General features: G+C 47.8%; 1 protein-coding gene across 3 annotated transcripts in view; it reads left to right on the top strand.

Annotated features, from left to right (window-relative positions):
- Window positions 1-27686, top strand: part of LOC125756198 (uncharacterized) — a 478353-nt gene that overhangs the window by 86340 nt on the left and 364327 nt on the right. The window contains exon 1 of one of the 3 annotated variants that reach the window (XM_049412275.1): window positions 12998-13157. The exons of the other annotated variants lie outside the window; for them this stretch is intronic. Coding sequence (XP_049268232.1) covers window positions 13111-13157 — 47 coding nt within the window. The 5' untranslated portion in view covers window positions 12998-13110. Of the gene's footprint in view, window positions 1-12997; window positions 13158-27686 lie in introns of those variants that run through there. 3 annotated transcript variants of the gene reach the window in all.

Here is a 27686-nt window from a genome sequence, read left to right as displayed (position 1 = left end):
GTGAGTGAGTGAGTGAGTGAGTGAGTGAGTGAGTGAGTGAGTGAGTGAGTGAGTGAGTGAGTGAGTGAGTGAGTGAGTGAGCGAGTGAGTGAGTGAGTGAGTGAGTGAGTGAGTGAGTGAGTGAGTGAGTGAGTGAGTGAGTGAGTGAGTGAGTGAGTGAGTGAGTGAGTGAGGAATACCTTAAAACACTAAACCACATTATATACGGAGAACGAAAGAGGGGGGATCGATCGAGGGCTCGTTTGTTGCGTTAGACCCAACCAAATGAAACCAACAGACAATGCAGCTAAGGAAGGTGACAGGGGTCATTAGATGTATGTTTTAACTGTAGCGATTATAACATAAGTGGACAGGAATGAAAGTGAATGAAAAATCAACTTGCCGCAGGTAGGGGCCGAACCTACAACCTTCTGATAACACATCCGATGTTCTACCAATTGAGCAACAGCGTCGGTCGCTTTCCCATCCACTTTTATTGGGTATTTATGTTTGCGTAATCCTGGGAGTGTTGGCCAGCGCTGCGCTTAAATTGAGAGGCACTTAAAACATTATAATTGCTTCCGGAGCGCGTTTTTTTCCGACAAGTTTTTCGAGCCGAATGCATTGATTAGAAACGTCCTCAAAAGGGCGTGAGCTGACGCGACAATTCCAAAGCAGTGAGGCCATGGTCACATACCACCGGCGTTTTCCGAGCTCACGGAAAAAACAAGCGGTACTGTTTTTTCTTGTTTTTTTTTTTTGCGCACCGATCGAGAACCTGACAAAAGAAGGAATGACATTTGGCGCCTTGACAGCCGGAATATCGGAGGCCGTTAGCCGAAGGGCGGTAGCGTGTTCATGACCTTCTCCTTTTGAGATATATCTATTCTTTCCTATTCGTCTTGCGTTAAGCGGGCGCACGAAGTGACGGACCAGTTCCCATGCCTTTCTAAACGCGCGCGCGTGTCCGCTGCGGCAGCCGCCAAACGACAAAACGACGATGAGCGCCAAATTGTACGAGTCCGCCACCCGAAAGTCTTTCTTTTTTTTTATCGTTTTCTGTTCTTTTTCTTCTCGGCTTTTGCAAGTATTCGCTCCCGTTTCCTGCGGTTTGGGACAGCGCAGCGGGCGGATTCTGAGCGATCGCCGCCTTTCGCGAAGTTCGCGATTGTTAAGGCGACGTATTTATATTCATGCTATTCATGTATACCCTGACGCCGCGCGGCCGCGCTGCCACTTGCCGATTCTGACTGAACGTCCGTTCGCGTTAAAGCGTAAAGGTTGCACCGCGGAGGAGGACATGTAGAGAGAAGGCCGGTGGGCTGGGGGGGAGGGGGCGCTCTGTGGATGCAGGCTTCGTTCGGGGCGAAAAAAATAAAGAAGAAAATGAGGAAGAGTTAAGCCCGACTTCGGCGACGGCAGCGTGTGGAGGAGCGAGCGCGTTGCCGTTGATGAGGTGCACATCGCGTCGGCATAACGATGAGCAGTTTCCTGCGCATCGAGAAGCAGCAACAAACAAAGCCGCTCGGATGACACGGAAGCGCTTCGAAAGCTATAGAAGACGACGCCACTCTCTGAGAAGGAGCTTGCCCCCTCGTATATACCATGCCGCTATACATATACGTGCGTGCGCTTCGGCTCCACAGAAGCCTCCATCATCGGTTCTGGTCACTCCATCTAGCCTGCTGCATGGCCGCGTTGGCGACCCACTTTGTTGAGGCATCTCGCCATGCGCCCATGCGTGCGGTCGGCGATCCCTTCTCCGTAAATAGTATATCCTCCGCAACGTGTTTGAACGGTTGTACAAAGGGAGCCGCGGTAGCTCGTACGACTTATCGAAGGTATCGCAGCGGGGTCGTATACGTCGGGCCAAAGTGTGTTACGTCGTCTCGTCGTAACCGTGCGTCGTTACGGAACGATGTATCGGAGCTGGCTAGCTGGTAACCCGCTTGGAAACAAAGGACAGAGCGAAAATTGACGAAGGACAAAGAGGGCAGGCGGACAGAAGAAGCGTGCGGCTTCCAACTATATGCGGCAGCCTTTTTTTGTCCCGTCTGCCCACTACGTTTTTTTAAATGCGAAGCATTTCTTAGCGAACCTCTGGCACTTTGAGCGTTTCTATCTACGTATCTATCTATCTATCTATCTATCTATCTATCTAGCCGCCTACGTCTGGGTGCTCTCATGATCGCCTCCTTAACTTGGTGTAGACCAAACTTTGCATGGGAGGGTAAGAGGACTTGACGAACATGATTGCCGGGTCATGAGATGAATAACGTTAAAATCCTGTCGCGTACGTCGTCAAACCCTTTCCACTAGACACGTGTGGCACATACCCGTTTACCACGGGCCGCGGTGTACGGGTATGCGCCACAGGTGATTGACAGTTTATATCTACCCAGGAACGGCGAGAACAAACATTGGTAACTTAAATGCTAGAGCGTTAAGGAAAAACAACATCGGCAGCGTTGACTCAATGAATGGAAAGAATAAAAATTAGGATCCCAGCCGGAATCGAACCCAAGCATTCGGCGTGGCAATCAGGTATTCTACCACTGAGCCACGCCAGGTCTATAAAGTGGTTTGGAAAAACAGTCTACGCAGGCGTAATATAGGTGCAACGTCAATTGTGGGTGTGGTGCTGGCTATTTAATTTTACACGAAAGCGATAAACACTACATGATACTCGTACGATGTGCACTCCTACGATACAGGCGTCATATCAGATTAACGTCTGTAGTTCCAGTGTTGGCTCCGCTTTTATAGCAGTCTAATAAACATTATGTTTGTATTTCTATGATTCAGGAAGCTATATTAAAGCATTGCTCGACCCCGGAGCAATATATTAACGAAAGTTACACATGATATCCACATCACCGCAGCGTAAGGTGCACTTCGTCCACCAGAACCACGCAGTGTCCTCTTCATTTCTTACGTGGCTGGGCGATGGCCTCATGCTGACCGAGGAAGATGCCAGATTGATTTACAGCCGCTTTGTAGGCTAGGCTACGTAGGCCACATATGCCCAGATAGTCTACGAATACGACAAACACCATTCACTGATGTTGGTCTACGTAGCACTATCCAGGACCACCAGCCTCGACGGCCTATACCTCACCAACACGACGGGTGGCTTCAGGTTCCGACATGTCGCCGGCTCTGTCGACAGACAATTTGTCGACGAAATGACCGAGGTATCCACGAATTCCAACAGCTCTACTATACCGTATATTTCACTGCACATGGACCCCTCGTCACCATGATCACGACCGGATCCTATAACAAGTCATGACCAGCTGCTGGTGCTCACTGATCACGGTGATGATGCCGTTGTTCAAGAACTGTCAAGAACTTCTTGCACACATGCACACGGGTTCGTCAAACGTGCATGCGTTCTCGGGACATGTATAAGCATTACATATCAGCTTAGCGCTTCTGGTGTTGGTAATACCCACGTTGCCATTGGCAGCGTTACCCAACCGTAAACAACTGGTCATATAACACATAAGCGGCTATATATATATATATATATATATATATATATATATATATATATATATATATATATATATATATATATATATATATATATATATATATATATATATATATATATATATATATAATGTGCGTATAGAATTTATACAAATCTTCAGCGTCATTTTGTAAGGTGTCGCTAAGAAAAAAAAGGTAAGCCACAGTCACCTACCCGCCGCATGCTTCGCATAACATAGACTCCCACGGTACGTGGGGTCTGCCGAATTTTCTCTCTATCTATCTATCTAGCCGCCTACATCTGGGTGCTCTCATGATCGCCTCCTTAACTTGGTGTAGACCAAAATTTGCATGGGAGGGTAAGAGGATTTCACGAATATGATTGCCGGGTCATGACATGAATAACGTTAAAACCCTGTCGCGTACGTCGTCAAACCCTTTCCACTAGACACATATGGCACATACCCGGTTACCATGGGCCGCGGTGTGCGGGTATGCGCCACAGGTGATTGACAGTTTATATCTACCAAGGAACGGCGAGAACAGACATTGGTAACTTAAATGCTAGAGCGTTAAGGAAAACCAACATCGGCAGCGTTGACTCAACGAATGGAAAGAATGAAAATTAGGATCCCAGCAGGAATCGAACCCAAGCATTCTCCGTGGCAATCAGGTATTCTACCACTGAGCCACGCCAGGTCTATAAATTGGTTTGGAAAAACAGCCTACGCAGGCGTAATATCGATGCAATGTCAGTTGTGGTGCTGGTTAACTAATTTTACAAGAAAGCATTAAACACTACATGATACTCCTACGATGTGTACTCCTACGATACAGGCGTCATATCAGATTAACGTCTGTAGTTCCAGTGTTGGCTCCGCTTTTATAGCAGTCTAATATACGTTACCTTTGTATTCCTATGATTCAGCAAGATATATTGAAGCATTGTTCGACCCCGGAAGAATACATTAACGAAAGTTAGATATGATATCCACATCATCGCACCGTAAAGTGCACTTCGTCCACTAGAACGACCCAGTGTCACCTTCATTTCTTACGAGGCTCGGCAATGGCCTCATGCTGACCGAGGACGATGCCAGATTGATTAACAGCCGCTTTGTAGACTAGGCTACGTAGGCCACATACGCCCAGGTAGTCTACGAATACGACAAGCGCCATCCACTGATGTTGGTCTACGTTGCACTATCTAGGCCTACCATCCTCGACGGTCTATACTTCACCAACGCGAAGCGTGGCTTCAGGTTCCGACATGTCACCGGCTCTGTCGACAGACAATTTGTCGAGGAAATGACCGAGACATCCAAGAATTCCAACAGCTCTACTATACCACATACTTCACTACACACGGACCCCTCGTCACCACGATCACGACCGGATCCTATGACAACTCCTGACCAGCTGCTGGTGCTCACTGATCACGGTGATGATGCCCTTGTTCAAGAAGTGTCAAGAACTTCTTCCACACATGCACACAGGTTCGTGAAACGTGCGTGCGTTCTTGGGACACGTATAAGCACTACATATCAACTTACCGCTTCTGGTGTTGGTAATACCCACGTTGCCATTGGCGGCCTTACCCAACCGTAAACAACTGGTTATATAACACATATGCGTCTCTTCAACATATATAGGTGTGCGTATAAAATTTATACTAATCTTTAGCGTCATATTGTAACGTGTCGGTCAGTAAAAAAAGTTACGCCGCAGTCACCTACCTGCCACATGCTTCGCATAACATCGACTCCCACGGTACGTGGGATCTGCCGAATTTTTTTTTTTGCGTTTCGTCCGTTTCCGTCGTTATATGGAAGCTTAAGTCCTGTCTCGCCAGTTTTGGGCAGCGCAACAAAATGTACGGGTCGCGTTAGCCAATCAAGAAAGAGAACAAGAGGATTAGCGATAACCAATAGGCAAGCCCTTGTGGTTTTCACTGCTAGTTGCCCTCGTGCCCCGTGGTTATCGCTGATTGATGAGTGAGTTAGTGTGGCAGATTGAATTGCGTGAGCTGCATTTGCGATGATGTAGGCACAAGTGAGAACGATGCTAGATTGGGACGGCGCTCTGGTAGCTCACACCATTTTCTTTGATGGGTGGCAGACAAGTATACGTTGTGGTCCGCTTAGGAACCCAGGTATCCCTGAAAGATGTCATTGCAGATTGGGTCCGTTATTGGCTGATACTTCAAAATCTTGCACGTTCTTGACCGAACTTCCACAATGCTGCACGTATATGCTGAGACACATGCGCATGTGGGACGGTTGTCGCGTCTATTGCTTTGAAAAAAACGCGCTACTCGTTATAACGGAATCTGGCCTGACTATGTTTCCGGGCCAAACGCTGCCTTTTCCATAGTCAATTCGGCGTTTCCGACGAGCTGCGGGCTCACCGCGTGCAACTGCGATACGGGCGATGACTCGAGTTTTCCTTTGTCTTCCAAGGAGACACGGGCGGTTAAGTGGACGAGAATGAAATGACAGATGTGGAGCATGTGGCGGGAGGTTAGGAACGGAGGGCAAGCAAAGGACACTCGAAGAAGATTGCTTCCGCTCACTGGCAAGAAACAATTTATCTTTTGAGCTAAGCTTTGCGAGGATGACTTCGTTATAACCGTCAGGGTCACTTGACAATAGCCGTAACGCTGCCTTGAGGTGAACCTTGAGGACGTTAAGGTAAAATTTGACCCCGACAGCCAGAAATATATATGCTAATAGCGCTTCTTCAACCTTCATACGTGCACCTACGCTGTTTTTTTAAGAGTGTCTGTGTGTGGCGTACGACTCCGTATATACGTTAAGCTAGTTACCGTGCATTCTCGCTTTAGGAAGCATGGACGCAGTGTCCAGTAACTCTTGTAAAGCTTAAGAGTATAGCACCATCTGGTGCCAGCAAGGTTTCTTTCTTTTTTGCGTTTCGTTGATTATATATATATATATATATATATATATATATATATATATATATATATATATATATATATATATATATATATATATATATATATATATATATATATATATACACTACAGCTATTGCGTTGAAGAAAGGGATTCTGTACACTGGCAAAGCAAATGGTAGTGGAATTTCACCAAAGTAGGTGGAAACTTTGGGGGTATTTCGCTCTTTGGAGCTGGATGACCAGCGAAGCTGTTTATCATAAGACACAGAGGTGACATGGCGGAGGCCTGTTTGGTTTTAAAGGCCAGGCTGTGAATGCACCCATCAACGTTTAAACCACTACGCAGAGTCCGCGACACGTCGATGACCACACCGCCATCGAGGTGCGCATTAAGCGACGTTTGCTCAACAGGCCCACCAACAAGACCGCATTCTCCGCTTCAAGACATGCATTGTCTTGTGTGGGTTGCCGCATGCGCTTGGCGCTTCGTGTTTTATAGATACGTACATATAACATACATAGTATGTGGGAAAGCCAGCTTACAAAAACCAAGCTTACACCGACTTTTTGTTTAAAGTCAGCTTCACTTTTACACATGAATGTATTACTGGGAAGACAGAGAATAGTGCACGTTCTGTGTTTCTCGTTTTATGTGAATGTCTATCTTTGCGCTTTAATGTTTCAAAAGCTATACATCTTATTGCCAAATATCAACTGTTCTTAGACAGAGAGTTCTTCGAGCTTCATTCACGCTGGACCAGACGTAACAAATGCAAGAAAGGGACGGCAAAAATTTCTGGAAAAGTGCATTTGCTGAACGTCGTCACATCGTGGCGTTGTCATGACTCAGCCGCTCAGTACATACAATCGTGCGAACTTCTGTTAATGAGCAGAAATCGCGATGTTCGATTCCTGGTCCTCGCTGTGTCATTTTGACGAGGGTGGAATTCCAATACCTTTGCTTACTGTGCCCTATAGAGGGCCCCGGTGATTACAATAATTTCAGTTTTACGCTAAGACGTATAACACTGTACGGGTTTGGGATATATATATATATATATATATATATATATATATATATATATATATATATATATATATATATATATATATATATATATATATATATAGGAAGAGAAGAGACACAACTAAACATCCAAAATCGTCGAGGTCAATCTTAGTTGAAGGAGTGACCTCGACGATTTTGGATGTTCGCATAGCGCTGTATTTCCTCATAAGCCCTGACGAAGACCGGTCCTCCGGTCGAAACCGTTGGCAAATAAAATTAAGACAACCGCTTAGTTGTGTCTCTTCTCTTCCCAAGTACGTTTGGCCCATTGGAAAAGCTTCTTCAGTGTGTGTATATATATATATATATATATATATATATATATATATATATATATATATATATATATATATATATATATATATATATATATATATATATATATATATATATAGTTTAGGATTTCGTATGCGGCGAAAATCAAGCCATACGCAGTAACACAGGGTTGTTGAAAACCTAGACATGAAAATACTCAGAAATGAAAGGCCGGTAGTTACAGCCTACCTGCCAAGTGAGCGTGGCCGTTATTCTTTGGGCAGCACTCATGTTCACCAATGTTTCTCTTCCCACACACCTTCCGGTTGTCCGATATAAGTGTTTCTATTCACGATACCTGTATTTAGTGCACTACAACAAGCACGTATGTGCGTACACTGCGTAGATACTGCATAATCCGATGCACGCTACTCTTGGGCTGTGCTCAGCTTCGATGCGGCGTACTAATCGACGCCCAGTGTGGGCCAGAAGCGCTGCATGCAGCCGCGTAACGTGCACCGCATTGTGAATGCAGGCAAGCACGGCGCGCCGAGCCTCAGCATTCCGGTTGTTCATGCAGTCACGCGGCTTGCAGACAAAAACGCAAAAAAAAGGGGGTAAAAAGGAAGAAAGAAGGAATTCTTCCGCCGGAAACCCTCGAGCCCGTTTGGGATTATCCGACCACACGGTGTGTGAATACAGAAGGAATTCCTTTCGGCGCGTATGCCTCTCTTTGGAAGCCACGTGTTGAACTTGGCGGGTGCGGAAATCGGCCTCTACACGGCGGCCGTGGCACACGGGAAAGGAGGCCACGTTAACTGGAGCTGTCGTGTTTGCGTTCCTGAGCTGTTAAGTGTTCGCAGATGCGCGGACTCCCCGCGGTTTGCACCTTTGGACGGAGTTTTCGCTGCCAGTGGACCACAACGTTCTCGCCAGTCTCAGGTCCTGTGGCTTCTTCAGCTGCGTTCACAGCGATAACCTAACGTTCTAACTGAGGTTGCGCTTGAGATACTTTCGCTGCTGATTGAGCACGTTGCGGAAGACGTGCAACGTAGTTTTGAACCGGCGCCCGTATTCGCGAAACGATCCTACGCTGCTCGTAAGAGAAAGTTTGAGCCAATCCTTACACTACTTTTATTCGTAACAGAAAGCTTGAGCCAGTCCTGATAGGGGATACATCTAATATGGATAAGGAGGGTACATCTAATGCTATATCTTCTGCTATTTTTCTTACCATATAAAGAAAAATTTTGTACAAATACCAGGGTATAGTATATTTAAATAAAGTCTTTTCTTCGAAATGCATCCACAGATGAACGTTCCTCATTCGAAGCGGGAGGACTTCCGCTCCAGTTGTCTCGAGCCCTCCTCAGGCTTCGCGAAGGGGACCTGTCTTTTTAAGCAAACGCGTGCCTTCTCTATAGGCGAGTTCAAGAGAGAGAGAGAAAGGGAGGATGCGGTGGAAAACCGTACAGCTACATTGTATGCGGGAGAATTCTTCCCGCGCAGCCCGCCACTTGCTCACTCAGGCGCTGTCTTTTGATCACCTCCCCTCTCCTGGGCTTCCCGAACTTGTACTCGTTGCACGGGGGTGGCTGTCCGGAAAAACACGCTGGTTGCTTCCGCCAGGGAGAAAGAATTCTGGGACTGACGTCATCCATGGTTCCCAAATGTGTAGCGGTTGTAGCAGCTTTGTCTGTCGCAGCTAGCTCTTGGTGACAGAAAGCGCAAGTAGGGAAACTACACGGTTGGCTGCATGGCCTCGCCTCTGTTTAGGACGTGATTGTTGACCAGCGTGTCTTGTAGCGTTACGGTCACGAAACGGCACTCCAGGCGCGGGTGTTGCTATGTGTAGCTATGTGGGATAACATGACGGACTTCTATTTATTCATTCGTTATTCTGTTATAGATGTTGGCGAGCAGCATGGCATGTTCCAGCTTCTTCGCAACGTTCAATGGATAACGATTGATACATATAGACGACGTGGCATATGTCATCTATGTAGTTCGTTATGTAGCTTGACGGCTCGTACGCACAGTTCTACATCCAAGAATTGTATACCAGGCGCAATTTCAACGTTTAACTTTGGCACAGCTGGCACAGTTGGAGACCATTAACCGTGATGCCATGCGCACAATAACAGCGTTACCCCGCATCACCCCAATACCAACTTTACAGGAGCACGCCCAGCTTAACACCATTGCAGAGCTAATTTCGCAAAGGGAAAAAGCGCGTGAAATAAAAAAGCAACTTGTTCCGGTTGTTGCTGCATTGCATGCTCACTTTCAACGCGGGTCTCGTATTGACAATCAGTCCGATACAATGCCTCCCTGGGAATTCACCACCATCACATCTCATAAGACAACCAAGTTACGGCGTAGCGATACATCAGGCATTATTGACGAACGCTCTATCATCGATGCACCATGCGCTAACATCTGCAAAGTCTATACAGATGCTGCCATCCTACAAGACGGCGGAAGGGCATCATTCCTAAGCACCACGCATAATTTCATCAGTGGTCACCAGCATTATCTATCTACGGAAGCCAGTCCTCTTGTAATGGAACTTCAAGCCATTCATGACGCAGTGCGGGATGTCACCTCTAAGCTGTCTACAATTAGGCAACTTGACGTATTCACCGATTCTTTAGCGGCTATCCAGGAACTCAAGAATGTTCACAAGGTGATGGAAATCTGCGAGGCGATACATAAGATGAACCGCAATACAGCCACTTGCATCAGGGTACACTGGATTCAAGGCCATGCTGCGAACCCTCACAATATTGCTGCTGACCAACAGGCACACTGCCCTCCTAATACAGACCTCCCATCTATTCCCCTTCCACCTCAACCCCTAAATACACTCCGTGCCCGCAAAAATGTTCTCCGGCAGGATACACGCGCTCTTATCCCACCGTGTGTCTGCTCTCTCCCCCTTCACCTTACTAGGGCGGAGGAAGTTGTGCTTAGGAGGCTTCGGGCAGGGGTGGCCCTTACACCGGCTGTTATTTCAACATGGAACTGGTCGCATTTACCAGTTGGTTCTACATGCCCGTACTGTTCTGTTCCGGTGATACAAGCAGATTCATACCACCTTATATGGACATGCCAAGGATTACAGTCGGAACGCTACCGTCATCTCCTGCAAGCTGGTCTTCGCTACAGTGACACAAACAGTTATGACCGATGGATACATGACAACACATTCCACAAGACACTTCTTCACTTCATACACAACACCGGCCTAACGGCGCACATTTAACACAAATATACAAAACAAATATTATGCCTTAAGGGCAAGTCTATGTCGCAAAAAAAAAAAAAGTCAGACAGTTACTTGCACTTAATAAAACAAAGGAAATAAATACAAAACATGCCCCGTTCATCATAGGCTATGTATGGACACACACGGAAAACATAAGGCATGACCTCCGATTACATTGCGGCGAAGTTCGCATGACATCGCTTACGAAATGGGCTGTTCGAGTGACTGAGTTGTTGCGGTGTCCTGCTGGTTAATTACGGGGTGGCAGGTTCGATTTCCACCAGCAGCAGCCTCATTCTAGTTTAGACAGAACGTATCCAAGTACACACTCATTCGAAGATGTGTGATTGTGATCAAGGTGCTCCATAGATCATTTGCGAATGAAATACCTAGAAACACTCCGCGCGAAAAAAGCACGAATTTGTTTCTGTGCAAGCTGCAATAACGTTACATAAGTTATGCTCAAAGCATCATTGAATCATCCTGTTCCTTTCTGTACATAATATATGGCTGATAACGGAGAGCCCGTTCATTCCAATGAAAGATTTCGAGCTTGACAGAGACAAGTGGATTGTTGGTCCGGTCGCGCTCCATTGCCCCTCCGAGTTCGGTGGGGTAATAGTGGGGCTCCGGGAACAAAGTTCATTGCGCACTGCCGTCTCAGTCAAGGTTGTTTCCGTTTAAGTACTTAAAAGAAGCCGATGTTACGGCGACTTCGCCAGAGGAACGACAAGCTTTTCAATGGACGGCACACCAGGTGTGCGATGTGCCTGGCGGGAGGAATTAGGTTTTGAGTGGATAAAGCTTGGGGCGTCGGTGCACGGGCCGACCCTTCCGGCGGCCCGCAAAGTAACAAAACCGAAGGGGGCAAGCAAGACTCCGCTGTCGGCCCCCGCTGGCCGCGCGGACCCCCTGGCGGCGCGGCGGGAGCGGTTGTGTTAGCCCCCCCTCGCCAGCGGAGAGGGGTCCCCCCCGACCGGTATCCCCTTCCCCGGCGGCAGCCGATGCATGCCGGCGCCATTGTGGCCGGTCCTCGAGAGCAACGGCAGCCACCGACCGTGCTGCGTGCCGGCTGCGCTGCTCGGGCCGCTACTACCGACGACGCTGCGAAACCGCGGCCATGTAGTAGTAGTCTTCCAGTTTCCTTGCTAACCATCGGATGACCCCCGCTTCTGCGAGCGTTTGTCCCATCCGTCTTCGAACCTCAGCGCCTCGCACTTGGAATTCGACTTCTTGGTCTTGCATCTTCTTCAACGAGCGACGGCTTCGATTCCGCCTGCCGGAGGGCAACCAACTCGCCTCTCCGAGACGCCGTCTCCGGGTTCGCCCCCGTCGGCCCTTGACGATCGCTGTCGGTGACCAAGCCGCCGCACGGTGGCCGACGCGTGCTGACTCGAAGACGTCCAAGTGTTCGGCGAGCGTACGTTCTGTGTCCTATCGGAAGTTGTGCTCTGAATCCCCGTTGTTGTGGCATCGCGTATCGTCGGAAGGACCCACCCGAGGGCACACACGCCCTCTCGCCGGCGTTTGGTCCCCCTTTTTTTTTTCTTCTCTACAACACTATGTGACTGGATAGTTTCTGTGCTCAACAGGCTTCATCCCAAGTGCTTGTTCTGCCGTCGTTTGTGGCCTCTGCCGTGGATTGTACAGGTGCCCCCCGCTCCCTGTTTGCTTGCATCGGTATATCCGGCCCCGTCGTACCTGCGCGGTGTTTCAGTGTGCGTTCACCTTCCCGTGTCGAACCCCGGAATACGTGCCGCGCTCGTCGTTTTCGAGCGCGCCGCGACGAGGCCCTCACTTTTATATTCGCTTCACAATTTCTCTCCTAGTGCGCGAGCAACAGGTGTGCGGGCGTTTGGGCTGGTGCGGCTCTCGGCGTGCTTCTCTTTGCTCTTTTTGGGTGCGCGTTCCCGCCCTCCTTTTCGACAGTCTCCCGATGAGGAAAGAATCTGCGAGTGGGTTGGCCTACGATTATTGCCGCCAGGAGGAAGAAGTGTGATACCGCGGCTTACGCGCGATTGACTGAAGGCTACAACTGCGGTCGCTGCGTCATCGGCGTCCTCACATCGGATTTCCGCGCTTGAAAGCCCGGCCCCAAGGAGTGCCGGAGGTCTCCATGTCCCAGCCATGAATGTCCTCAACAGGCTTCTCGGAGCGGCCGCTGGGAAGCAAAAGTAAGTGGAGACGGGTTGCTTGACGCTTCCGCCAGTGGTTTATACACACCCGTTTGCCCGCCGCCCAGCAACATGACGTACCCCCCCCCCCCTTATTTTTCCAGAAAACTGCACGAAGGACAGAGATATCTCATGTTTTTAAAAGACTGGGCGTGCAAACACGGACACAAGAGAGCAGTCAAGACGCCGCGGCGTTTGTGGAATCTCGACATGTCTGTTGTGTGCGTTTTTGCACGAACAGTTTTCTAACTAGAGTACGTGCAAACTAGCCCAGCTCTTTGTTCTTCTAAGAAAGATCTCGTTGTACATCATTTTCTACAATTTGGAAACACTACCTCTGCACCACTTCCCCTAGGGCCACAGAAATAAAAAAAAATATGAGTCCTGTATAAAGCTCCGCTTCTGCGATGCTGATCATGATTTGGCTGCGTTTTGACAGGTTCCGACACTCACTCACAGCATGTAGGGAGACAGTGGGCCTCTTCCATTAGCCGTCCCTGACACTGCATACGCAACGCTTATTGGAAGTAGGCACCGCCTCGGGACGTCCGGTAGTGCCAGGTACGGATAATCGAAGGGGCCCACTTACAAGCATCAAACATCTTATTTTCTTCCTAAATTCATTTATTTACAGCATAGGCACACTCTTTATAAAGCAAGTTTTCTCTGAAGTTTGTTTAAAATCCTACGCGGAAGCGAAGATTCTTGTTGAAAAGCTACGTGGGGGCCCGAAATCAAAAGAGGACGCCTTATGACTTGATGGCTCTGCTGTGGCACTGCTACCCACCTGGGCGCTAGTTCTATTCCTGGCCGCGACGGGTCCACTTCGATAAGGGGCGAGAATTGTCCATGTAATTAGGCTTAGGTTCACGTTAAAAAGCATCGGCTATGTGGTCAGAATTAATCCGGATGACCCAACCAAGGGCGTAGCCAAGGGGGGGGGGCGGGTTGGGGGGGTTCAACCCCCCCCCCCCCCGAAATTTTTCAATTTTGCTTGCGTATATATACACGCACACATACAAACGCACGCACGAACATGCATAAAGTATGGTTGAACCCCCCCGAAAAAAATTTCTGGCTACGCCCCTGGACCCAACTACGGCGTGTCTCATAATCACATCCTGTTACGTCACGTTACAGCAGAGAAGACAGCTTGTATTTATTCTTAGTTTGGAACCGACTCTAGAGTAAGAGCATTTTGAGAACTACTCGGGGTCCCCGAATGACGTGGCTTCGACAAATCGTTCCCAATGAACAACATCCCATATTAGGGCACATTCCGATAGGGGCACCACAATATGTGGAAATTATCTGAACGTAAACATTTCGTTTCGCTCGCTACAGTTCTGTGCTGTATGCAGCACAAATTAATGGCAGGCCGCACTGTCAAGGACTGCATGCGCGGGTGATTCATCACGCGATTGTGGTTCGCCGTGTCGTTCGTAATGTGCGACGGTCGCGTAACCCGAATTCTCCACGGTACAGGCGTTATCTATCAATTGCGAATGCCGACGTCGCGTTCCCCGCTACGCCTGGAATGACAATTACTCTCAAAGCTCAATGCCACCGCCGGAACACGGCTTCGCGAAGTGCCGTTTTGCGGATAGGCGGGAGCCTGTTTGGGTACGCGCTGACTCGACTGCGTGTACTAATGAGTCAGGAAGCCAGCCTGACTGATAAGACGCTGATTTGTCTCGACAACCGCTCCTTGTCCACACCTTTCGTGGTTCCGAACATTTATTCTCGAAGGGAAGTGCCGTAGGTCTTCAGAGTGAGCTAACTTGTCCAGCTATTCTTCTGGTACACATTGAACGGGGGATATGTTACTTCGAGGCAACTTAAGTTTTCGTTTGAGTAAGCAACAATCAAGAGCAAAATTGAAGAAATTTAACTGCGCGGTTATATAGCCTCGTGGATTGGATTGGCATAAGGTTTATTTGTCCGACGGTTTTTGCTGCTGGTGCACTTAGCTAGGCTTCCAGGGGTCCATCCTAAACAGTGCAATTCAGTCCCATCCTCAAGTCCTACACTTAAACGACGCACGACCCTCAAAATTTTCTCTCGTCGTATTTTATTGTAATGTAGGCCTGGCAATGGTTATACAAATATAAACTAACATACTATATTTTCTCCCTCTTCATTCTCCCTTCTCACAGCAGTTTTGTATTACCAGAAAATATTCATGAACAAGAGAAGGAGAATGGATCAGGGGCTCGTTTGTTTGTTAAATGCAGCCTAATGCAGTATTCATGGTGATTGACGTTACTCGTGCGACCTAGTTCGCGCTAAACTATATGTAAGTGATTTGATTACGTTATCACGCATCCTTGACTAACCAAAGCGACAGCTTCCTCTTTGAAGTCGTTTCAAACGGCAGCGAAAGGAAGGGTGAATGAGACGCTACAGTAATATCCGCGAAGTGATCCCTCACGAGGCTTCGTGAGAGCCGCTCGTAGCCGCAGGGCATATAATCGTGATGCAACTGATGAATCGCGTGCGTGCTCAATGTAGAGCTCGAGTCTCGTACCTGTTGAGGTAACGAGCAATAATGGGACGATTTGTATGATGCGTGATATACATATCGCGCTGAGTATGGTACGGTTAGTGGTTTCCTCGTATTTTCATTACGTGCGCGCCTAACATCCGTCGCGCGGTATTCAAGGTGATCGCCATCGTTTATGTAGTCCACTAGGCCGCGTGGAATTGCCCGTCTCGAAGCGTGTATACACGTAGCTCCTCGTTAGCGCAGCCCATTCGTCGACTCATACTCGGCCTTCACGATGCGGAAGCTGTATACGAGATGGGACAGTTTGGATACGCGAGAGATTATGCAGCCGCAAGAATAGGGAGTTGAAGATATAATGTCCCCGGCGAGACTGACTCAGGGCGTGCTCATGGTTTCGCAATTAGCTTCCGCCGGCATGGCTAGCCGATCAATCAGACTTTCATTTCCGCGAGACCAATTCGCCAGAGCCACGTATAAACGTGGCTTCTTCTATTATATATCGTGCGCGCTATGTTTAACCACGTGCGTGCCCGGAACCACATCGCAAGCACGCGTTGCTCCACTTCTTTTTTTCTTCGTGGGATCCTTCGAGTTTCGTACCTATAACTGCGGCGTGCGTACATGTGCGGAATGAGCTGACTCGTTAACGTTTTGTGCCCTGCTCGCGAAATTGCCCGGCACGCGTATATCCATGGTTTTCAGTGCATGCTAGAACGTGCGCTGATTATCCGCGTCGTTGAAACGGACGCACTCAGCATGATGGCTTGTTTAACGTTTAACATGCCGGCAAAGCGTTTGTCATGTGACGATCTAAGCGTAGAACTCAATCGCCTAGCACGCAAGTGAAGGGAACGGACGAACTTTAGGTTACAAGAGACGTGCTGCTAGCATAAAAGAGGAGAATTATACGGGGAATCACGTCGCAAGAAGATTGTGAGATTGCTCTGAGTTGTTGCACTGTGCTTATGACACGAAGTACAACGAGACAGGCATTCGCGAAACTTCCGTTTAATTTTGTCGTCCCTTGTGTAAGCAGTGCATGATAGAGAAACAGCACAGCGTCATACCAATCAAGCCCAATTGAAGCCTTATCGAAAGCGTGTGAGCTTGAAAAAGTTTCTTGAGGTTATACCTGTAGGGAATACACTTGTGTGGGACAGGTCCTTCAAATTCATATGTAGGAAGAAAACCTCGCACACAGATGCATAAGTGGAAATAACAATCACAATATGGGTTTATTTATTTATTTATTTGTTAAATGCGAAGCATTTCTTAGCGAACCTTTGGCAGTTTGAGCATTTCTATCTATCTTGTCGGTATAAGCGCGCCCTCCCCTTTGGCGCCTCGTTCCCCAGCTACTATCTATCTATCTATCTATCTATCTATCTATCTATCTATCTATCTATCTATCCGCCTACGTCTGGGTGCTCTGGTGATGGCCTCCTTAATTTAGTGTAGGTCAAGATTGGCGTGGGAGAGTAAGATGATTTGATGAATATGACTGTCGGGACATGACATGAATAACGTGAAAATCCTGTCGCGTACGTCGTCAAACCCATTCCTTCAGACACGTGTGGCACATACCCGTTTACCACGGGCCGCGGTGTACGGGTATGCGTCACAGGTGATTGACAGTTCATATCTACCCAGGAACGGCGAGAACAGATAATTTAAACGCGAGAGCGTTAACAAAAGCCGACATCGGCAGCGTTGACCGGGCGAACGGAAAGAATAAAGATTTGTATCCCAGCAGGAATCGAACCCAAGCAATCTGCGTGGCAATCAGGTATTCTACCACAGAGCCACGCCAGGTCTATAAACAGGTTTGGAAAAACAGCCTATGCAGGCGTAATGGCGGTGAAACGTCAATTGTGGTTGTGGTGCCTCTATCTAATTTTACAAGAAATCAATGAACACTACATATGTACTCAGGGCTGGGCAAAGATACTTTGAAATTGTATCGCGATACGATACAAGATACTAAGGCAAGAAGTATTTGAGATACAGATACAAGATACTGCAACATTGATTGTATCCGATACGATACATTCCTATTGTATCTTAAGATACTTCGATACATTCTCAAATTTGTTAATATATATCTATGCAGTGCTGGGCAGTATCGAAGATACATGTATCTTAGATACTATCTTAGATACTCTATGGGTATCTTGTATCTGTATCGCGATACGTCTCGCAAAACGAGTATCTGTATCTGTATTTCCGATACATTCAGCAATGTATCGTGTATCTTAAGATACAAGATACCACTATAAAAGCACCACCGTGCGAAACAATAAACGTCGACCGGAATTCCGGTTCTCAAGCTGATATTGCTGCCACTAAGCCACCTGAATAAAACTAACGACAGTTACATTCTTGTATATTTCCACCAGAGCACTCCAGCGAGCACAGGTGATGAGGTTTAGACGTCCCCATTGGTGGAGCAGAGTCATGTGATGGCGCTCGATCCATCTAGACAAAAACAAGCGTGCGAACGTCTACGCGCAGCCTACATTTCTTTCCCTAGATGTTTTCTTTCTTTTTAGTTGTGTTGATGCCATGACACTTCTTCACAGCCACTGCACTGTGCTGCGTACTCGAATGCGTGCGGCGTCTTTCGTACAAATTCTGATGCCGCTATACTCTCGCCATCGAAGTTTTTCTTGCGTGCTGCTTCGTTGCAAAGTCGCAAGAAGGCAAGAACGGGGCTGCTTTGCGTCTCGCGGCTTTCACACATCAGCGATTTGAAAGATTTCGTGGATGTAAGCTTGACTTGCATAGGTACGATGACTTACATGCAAAGGATATTCTAACAACCGTCCCTCTATCGGTGCCGACGTTAGGTGCAATAGAACGAGCACTTACGTAACAGGGAATATTTTGACGTACTGTGTCTTTGTTCTTCATGATAAATTTTTAGAGAAATTCTTTTAATGATAATTTGATTGTTGGCACAAGTGCTTTCTTTGCTGTCCTCCGTTTGCATCCCATACATTACCTAGTCCTCTGCATAGCTTTAACAGCGAAGCTGTTTAGCAAATCGTTCCTTGTCCGGCGAACCAAAAGACTATCATCATCACAAATGGCTATGTGCCACAGAAATTAGCTCAATTCCCCTACTCACCACTGGTCCCCTAAAAATGGAGAAGGCAACAGTTAGCCCAACAAATGGCTGCGAAGCGATGGCAGCGAGCCGAAGACCCCGGGTACGTATAACGAGAGAATACTAGGTAACGGGAAAGGAAACGGCGGCTTCTAGAAGACCCCGAAGCGATGGAAGGCCGACGGCAACGTCGATGGAAGGTGCCCGATGCCGTCCGGCTCGTCTACTTGAAAGGCGAAGACTGGTAGGCCTACATCAACGACGATGGAAGCTTGCGCCCGATGCCGTCTGCTAGTCTATTCGAAAGACGAAGACTGGTCCTAGCCATAAGCTGATCGGTCTCATGCGCCGTAACAGCAAAGTTCATCCCCGCTACAGCCAAGTTCAAGCAACAGTTCAAGCCAAGTTAAACCAAAAGTTCAGCAACGTTACAGCCAAATTCAAGCCAAGATCAACCTCGCAAAAGCCAAGTTCAAGTCAAGTTCAAGCCTCGCTACAGCCAAGTTCAACCTCGCTACTGCCAAGTTCTGCCTATAGATACAAAATAAATATGCATGAGACCGATCAGCTTTGCTGTGTATCGAGCTTTGCGCCGCTTAGTGCAAGCTTTGAGCCATATTTTTCTCCCGTCTGTTTATTGTTATATGTCCTTTGTAAAAAAAAAAGTTCTCTGGTTTATCCTTATTTTCACTGTCTGCGAACGTAGTTTTATTTCATATTTCGCGGGCTTTCTTTAAAAGCCCGAAAATATTCACGACGCAGCATGCACACTAAAAAAAATGGATCGGTCGTTTTTAAATGCGCTCTACGATGTGTCGAAGCGCAGTTGGCGCTAAAGTGGATATTAAAAATGTCGCATAATTGACCTTATTTAATTAACCAGTTAAGCTTATGACAAAACATTCCCTAACGAGCACCACATGACGGTACACCAAATACCTTTGGTTTCATTCAGCGGCAGTTAACAACTTGTCTTTTTTTTTCATATTTTGTTCAACTTACGTGAAACACCCTGTATTATTCACTTTGATTGTTTAGTATGGAACCACCTTGCTATTTGACTTAAATATATTGATTTTCCTTTGTTTAGGTCACCTTAAAGTATTCTTATTGTTACAGATCGGCAGGTAAGCAGAGCGAGAAGTGGAAATAGTGTGAGTAGCAGTGATAACCTGTGGCGCTTTGTGCCTGTAGAACACGTCTGAGGCGTTTCCTGGCGGCTCAGGTTCTCTCGAAGAAATGGTAAAAGATTGCACTTTAGTGAATATGTTCCCAGCGAACGCTTTACGCCAGCAGATAAGTAAAATATGAAAAATCACTGCAGTTTTATGTCCTCAATCAATTGTGCGATTATATAGTTAATCGTCTTCACACGATGCGTCGCAAACAATATCGCTATCGGCGTTGTTGCTGCTCTACACCTGTTGGTGGATGCGGTATTACGAAAGCAAAAATACGCTTGCGGACAAAGTAAGACTGCACAGCGTTGTTTGCGCCATCGTGCGGAGGTATCTTAATAAGGTTCTTGCAAGTAGATGGCAACCTGCTAGCTGGTCGACAAGTAGAGCCGCGACAACCATAAGTGACAGAAGTGTCAAGCAGAAACCACTAATAGCGCAGAGGTTAAAGAGCTGCCATGTTAAGCAGCCAAACAAATCCCAATATGTTGTTTATGAATGAAACTAATATACCTTGAGCAAGAAAGTTAGTATCTTGTGATACAAACAGGTATTTTATTAAATTTAAACAAAGATGATCGCAGTTAAGAAATTGGCAAGTAAACACATTTCTACATAGGCCTTTGCTGCTTCATTATAAAGATCTATATTAGCAAATTTGCAAATGTATCGAAGTATCTTAAGATACATTTGGGAAGTATCGTATCGGATACAATTATTCCAGAAGTATCTTGTATCTGTATCTCAAATACTTCTTGCCCGAGTATCTTGTATCGTATCGCGATACAATTTCAAAGTATCTTTGCCCAGCCCTGTATCTATGTAGTGCAGCATTAAACGCCTAAGCACATAAATTTTCACTTAAAAATTTATGAACTGCGATCAATTGTGTTTCATTTGAATGGAAATTCTCTTAGTATCTCAAAAGTTTTGTACTTCTTGTTCAAGGTATATCTGTTTCATTCCGAAACAACTTATTGGCGTTGTTTTAGCTGATTAACATGACAGCTCTTTATACATTTCGCATAGCGGTTCTTGCTTGTAGCTTTTGTAATTGATGAGAGCTAGTCGCTGCTCTGCTTGCTGACCAGCAAGCGGGTTGTCAACTAACCATATGAACTTCAATAAGAAGCCTCCGCACAATGGTGCAAATACCGCTGTCGAGTTCTACCTTGCCGGTAAACATTATGGTTTCCGCAATAACGGGAGCGCATCGGCGCTCGCATTTTATGTCCTGGTCTTCCCAGAGTTCCCTGTAGGAAAAACAATGGAGGCCAGGATAGTCCAATGAAAATTTCCATCTTCACTTCCGCCCCCAAAAGGGGAAGGTGAAACGCCGCCTCCTTCCTAACCCACGAAAGGAGAAAGAGGCACGTCCAGTCCGTCCCATGGCGAGGGAAAAACACTGCCCACCGCGCACACACGGCACAGCACGAAGACGTTTGAGTCTTACGTGGAAGTCAATTTCGTAGTCTGTTGCAATGATGGGTATGCGGCGCCAGGCAGGCCACGTGGTGGAAACAGCGGCAACAAGGCGCCACGGAGAACGTGGGAAATGCATCCGCAGACGGTTCCCAAACGCTGGGTCCTTTGTCCGGGGCACCTTGACGACAAAGCAAGCCGCCTCGACGGCCAACAACTCTTCCTAAACTGTCAGTCGGTCAGGCGTGCCCAAAGGGTTTTACGAGGGCCGCAGACAACCCGAGAATGTTAGACGAACGACCTTCCGTGTTGTCGCCGCTCTTGGGGCATCTCTGGAACCGCTGACCCGGAAGAAATCAGGGTAGTCTTAGCCGCAACGTCTCATGCGTCAAAGCGGCGCCAAGCCAGGCAGGCCGATCATAACAGCCCGTCCACCGTCACAGGAGGTCTCGAAGGGGTTGCAGCACCAAAGCACTCCGCAGAGACCGTAGATCTGCTCCCTTGTAGACGTTGACGCAGGCTGCACCAATTTCTGGACCTGAGCCATGGCCAGCAAACGCCAGAAACGAACCACGCAAGACCCGAGGCACAACAACATAGAGCACTCAACTGACCTCGAGAAATGCCAGGTTACAGTTTTGGTAAAACTCCCTAGAAATTTACAATTGGTGCGCTCACTCGTGAAAATCAAGAATCAGATAACGAAGCCATAACAAACTCAGACCTACATACGTGCGAAGCAAATCAACAGCCTAACGTTTTGTATCATTTCCCAGAGAGATTCACAGCGTTCAAGGCACGCAGGTGCTACGGGCGAAACAAAACGAAAGGAGGTAGTTAATGAATTACGCCTCTCACAGTATAAGTAAAACTCAATCAAACTTGCGCGTACAAAAATAAAACAAACAGAGAAACAAAAAACCTACACTACACTGATGCGCATACTAACAAGTGTGCCGCAATTTACACAAGGTTTATACAGAGGCTTTTACCCTCAGCCTACTTCTCTGTTAAAAATCAACTTGCGCAAAACCCTCTACTCGGGTGTTAGGTTTCGCTAAATGTAAGCAAACACTCAGTTCAACAAGTATCTTAATGTCTGCAGTTATCATGAGGAAGAAAATAAAAGTTACAAAAATCGACATATTCCTTGCTCATCTGCAGACACGCGAACATTAAAAGCAAAACAATTCAAAACTGGATACAAGAGAAATTCTTGGTAGCCTTACACTGTCCGAACATTATGCGGATAAAATAAAATCAACAAAAGCAAAAACCTACACTACACTGCAAAAACATAAGGTTTAAACAGAGGCTTTTTACCTTCAGCCTACTTCTCTGTTAAAATCAGCGCGAAACCCTCTACTCGGGTGCTAGCTTTTGCAAAATGTAAGCAAACAAGCAGTTTAGCAAATATCTCAATGTCTGCAGTTAAGATGAGGAGGAAAATAAAACTTTCAAAAATCGACACAGTCCTTGCTCATCGGCAGACATGCAAACGTTAGACAGCTAAACAAAACAATAATAAAACTGGATACAAGAGAAATTCTTGGTAGCCTTACACTGTCCGAACATTATGCGGATAAAATAAAATCAACAAAAGCAAAAACCTGCACTACACTGCAAAAACATAAGGTTTAAACGGAGGCTTTTTACCTTCGGCCTACTCCTCTGTTCTTGCGCGTAAAACATAAAACAAACAGAGAAACAAAACCTACACTTCACTACAAGAACAGAAGGTTTAAACAGAGGCTTTTACCTCCAGCCTACTTCTCTGTTAAAATCAGCGCAAAACCCTCTACTTGGGTGCTAGCTTTTGCAAAATGTAAGCAAACAAGCAGTTTAGCAAATATCTCAATGTCTGCAGTTAAGATGAGGAGGAAAATAAAACTCAAAGATCGACACAGTCCTTGCTCATCGGCAGACATGCAAACGTTAGACAGCCAAACAAAACAATAATAAAACTGGATACAAGACAAATTCTTAGTATCCTTCGGGACACTGCGTAATTTAATGCGGCACCCTTTCAGACGTGCTCTGGGGGGACGCGCATACCACAGTTGTCGATGGGCCAGATCGCGACGGAGGGACAAAAAGCCAACCTGTCCGAAGCACACAGTGGCGGTGACCTTTGCTCCGCGGGCCCCGAACTTCGACAAAGAGACACCCGGACGCTTAAGCTTCCTCATTGTGGGCCTTCCAGAGCAGCGGTCACCCTCTCGCAAACCTGGGGGAGGACCTTTGTCGTTACAGTCGCGTACGCACCACCTCGCTTTGCTCCACCGTTTAGCCTTCACCAAAGATGAAGAAACCAGGCGACCACTTCGGCGTCTCTTTTTCCTGGCCCTCGCGACACGCTTCATGCATAATCTCGATTTGTGCGAGACCCGCAACTTTTGGCTTTTAGAGAAGTTATTAGGGGTTTCCAGCCTCCGCTCAAGGCAACTTGGACCTTTCCCCTTTTTCCGAAGTTTTCGCTGGCGCCTTTTTCTTTCAGGGCGGCACGGAACGCTCCCCGACTCGGCAATAATACTCGGAAGTACATTGCTCAAAACTCCAGGCGGCTCAACTGGCTTATCCTCGGCGTTATTTCTAGCTGTCTGCTCTTCAGAAACAACGCTACAATCGACACTTGCTAAACCAGCCGTCTCGCCATCAGATGTCTCTCCTTGATGAGAGTCATCACCTCGCGCTAAGTTGAGCGCCTCTCCTTCTCGTGGTAAGCTAAGCGCCTCATCATCTGAACTTTTACAGTCTGCGCTTTCTGCTTCCGGAACCTCATGAGCAGACTCACAGGCTATCGGATCCGTCATAGCTGCCGCCGATTCGTCACCAAAACAAAGGCCTTTCGAAAGCATATCCACATCATTCTGAGAGGGATAATGCTCGGGCAGGTTTTGGGACACCAAAGTTTCCGGGGCGAGCAGTCTGAACGGTCCCTCACTTTCAACGCGGGCTAATGGCAAACACACACTTTCATTTTCAACTACTTGCCATGCGCACGGGCGTTCCCCTGTGGTCACCTCATTTGTCGAAGAGTACGGATGTACACTATCAAACGTTGCGGCAGAGTCCCGCGGTACGTTTTCCTCAACTAATTCCTGAATGGGGGGTTTCAATTGTTCCAGATCATTGTCGCTGCTGTCCCGAAAACAGAGAGCATTCCTATGCTTGCGGCAGCCGATTGCGATGTGACCTAGCTCTTTGCAACGGTGGCATACAACCGGCTTCCTAGCCTTAAACGCCTTTTCTTTCTTTCGATCTTCTGAGTGGCTCACTGTAGACGTGGACTTAGCAGGACTGCCTTTCTTTTTCTTATCCGAGGGTGCTATCCCGTTATTCGGGTTACTTGATGCCTGATAAAGTGCTAAAGCCAATCGCCTTTTCTCATTTATCCTGTCTTCTTCAGCCCATCTTTTGTTCTTCTCAACTTCCTCCCAGCACTCCTCAATTTCATCATCCTCCGCCCCGCATTCCTGAATAGCCTTAATCAGCTGTGACTCTCTCTCTTCTCTCCCAACCTTAATTCCCAGCTCTTCACACAGTAGTAAGAGGTCTGGTCTCTCTAGCTTCTTTACCAACTCCATGGTCTTCACGAGTGAGGACTTTCTACCCGCCGTGACGTTAGGTAGCGAACAAGCGAAGCCTAGACGTACGGTAAAACACTGCCAGTTTTAGAACACGAAAACTAAAATGGTGAATAGCTGCGACGTATGGTAGCGGTACAACGAAGCCTATACGCACAGAAGATTACACACAGATTTAGAAAACTTCAAAAGCTAAAACCTGGCAAAACTCAAAGAAAGTCAAGCACTCACCATATCGTTGAGGCCCGAGTCAAGCATGGGTCATCCCGTTGCTGCTAACCAGTTGATGTGATCCAGTTGTCAGCAGCATCACACCGCTGCCATCCAGTTGATGTGATCGGGGGTCTGCCCAGATGACCGGAGCCAGCCAGAGACCCGGGGAGATGTCGAGGAGAGGAGCCCGGAGCTGTTAACAGTTGACGTTTATTACATTATTTACAGGTAGCGTGTTGCTACATGATAGGGTTAGCATCATGGAAGCTCTCGGAGCTCGTGAGAGCGTGAGAGAACTTGTCGGGAGCTCGTCGGGAGCGCATCGGCGCTCGCATTTTATGTCCTGGTCTTCCCAGAGTTCCCTGTAGGAAAAACAATGGAGGCCAGGATAGTCCAATGAAAATTTCCATCTTCACTTCCGCCCCCAAAAGGGGAAGGTGAAACGCCGCCTCCTTCCTAACCCACGAAAGGAGAAAGAGGCACGTCCAGTCCGTCCCATGGCGAGGGAAAAACACTGCCCACCGCGCACACACGGCACAGCACGAAGACGTTTGAGTCTTACGTGGAAGTCAATTTCGTAGTCTGTTGCAATGATGGGTATGCGGCGCCAGGCAGGCCACGTGGTGGAAACAGCGGCAACAAGGCGCCACGGAGAACGTGGGAAATGCATCCGCAGACGGTTCCCAGTCGCTGGGTCCTTTGTCCGGGGCACCTTGACGACAAAGCAAGCCGCCTCGACGGCCAACAACTCTTCCTAAACTGTCAGTCGGTCAGGCGTGCCCAAAGGGTTTTACGAGGGCCGCAGACAACCCGAGAATGTTAGACGAACGACCTTCCGTGTTGTCGCCGCTCTTGGGGCATCTCTGGAACCGCTGACCCGGAAGAAATCAGGGTAGTCTTAGCCGCAACGTCTCATGCGTCAAAGCGGCGCCAAGCCAGGCAGGCCGATCATAACAGCGTCACCAACAGAGCCCGGAACGGAGCGACCGTGGAAACGTCACGATATCTTGCGCAAGCACGTGACGAGAAGCTCATGCCGTGTTATGACGTCACAGTGCAGTAGGAACCGAAACTATCTTTTAAAAACACACCGTAATTACTTTTTTTCAGGGTGCATTCACGCGTAGCAGTACATTTTCTAGGCTCTTGAAGGCTTGGCCTTCCATTTGACGCAAAAAATAATAAATAAAGAAATAAATATTTTCGTGTCAGTAGCGTTTTAATGAGACCCATTCGAAAACCTGTACTAGCCGAAACTCATGCGCGGTAATCGTTGAGTTACGGGCACGTTACGGGTAATACGTTGCTTTGTCAATTATTCGCATTTGTCGGCTTTTCGCGAGGAATTAGGGCAAACTGGCCGAAGTAGTTATTCCCACTCCGCGCGGAAACGCGCGCGAACGTGTCTGCAACAACGATGTGGACGACGAAGAAGCACGTGACAACCAGAACTGCGTGCCGCGGCCGTTCAACGCGCGCGGCCTGCCTTCCGAGAGGTGCGCTCTGCTTCGTGCGGCCCATCCGTGTGCGTTGCATCTCTCCTTCTCTGAGGCGCGTGCGCTGCGTAACTGCCGGCAGTGCCTCACATTTTTACATAATGTTTTTCCTGGTATGGGAGCCGGCCGCGCCGCATAATTTTCCGTGATCTCGAAAGGCTGCTGCTGCTGCTGCCGGGCGTCCTGCCTGGCTCGTCTCTCGCTCTCTCTTTCCCTTCCATCTCCCTCCTCCTCGTGGACCGGCGTATCTGATTGCACCAGCCCCGGGCGGCTAACTCAACATGATGGTCCGGCCAAGCGACTGAAAGAACCTCGGTTCCCTCGCAAAAAAATGTTACGCACAAGAGAAAGGGTAAAACAGCGTACGTCTCACAGTATAGAGTAATAACGAAGCAACATGCTGCGTTCCTCGTGTATGCTTGGCTGCGTTTCATACAGTGAGCAGAGAGGGAGGAGGTTAGCGACGTCTGGCCAGGGCGCTCTTATTATGCTTCCGTCGCCCTGCGAAACTGTGGATAAGGACTGCAGAGACCTTTGTATGCCGTCCCGGAACGTGTTGGTTCCGTAAAGCCCGTTCCTTAACTCTGGGCGGGTGCCCCCCTATCGCGTAAACCACGCGTGTGTAATAACGCGTATAGGGGGCGTTAACGTGACCCTGTTTGTATAGAATGCAACTTGGCGTAACGTGCACTGCGGATCAATACGGCGCGGTATATGAAGGAGAGGTAAACCTGCAGAGTTTCCTTCTTTGCGAGGATGGGACAAAATCACCGGGATTCGCTCTGCATGCCTGATTATAAGAGGGGAAAAAAAAAGTTGGGGGGTAAGCAGTAGCGCAGGAACGCGGCACTAAGTCTATAAGGACCGCCGTGCATGTTGACTCTGGTGCGTTGTGTTGCTTGCTTCATCCGCCTTGGGTTCGTGCTGGCTTTTTCTGCTGGTTATGATCAGTTTCCGAGGCTCACTGAACGCCTACGTCAGAAGCAGCGAGGGCATCTTCGCGGTAATCAGAGCATGGTAA

This window comes from Rhipicephalus sanguineus, chromosome 2 (assembly GCF_013339695.2).
Source record: "Rhipicephalus sanguineus isolate Rsan-2018 chromosome 2, BIME_Rsan_1.4, whole genome shotgun sequence".
Lineage (NCBI taxonomy): Eukaryota > Metazoa > Arthropoda > Arachnida > Ixodida > Ixodidae > Rhipicephalus > Rhipicephalus sanguineus.
This window is presented reverse-complemented; position numbering and strand designations above follow the sequence as displayed.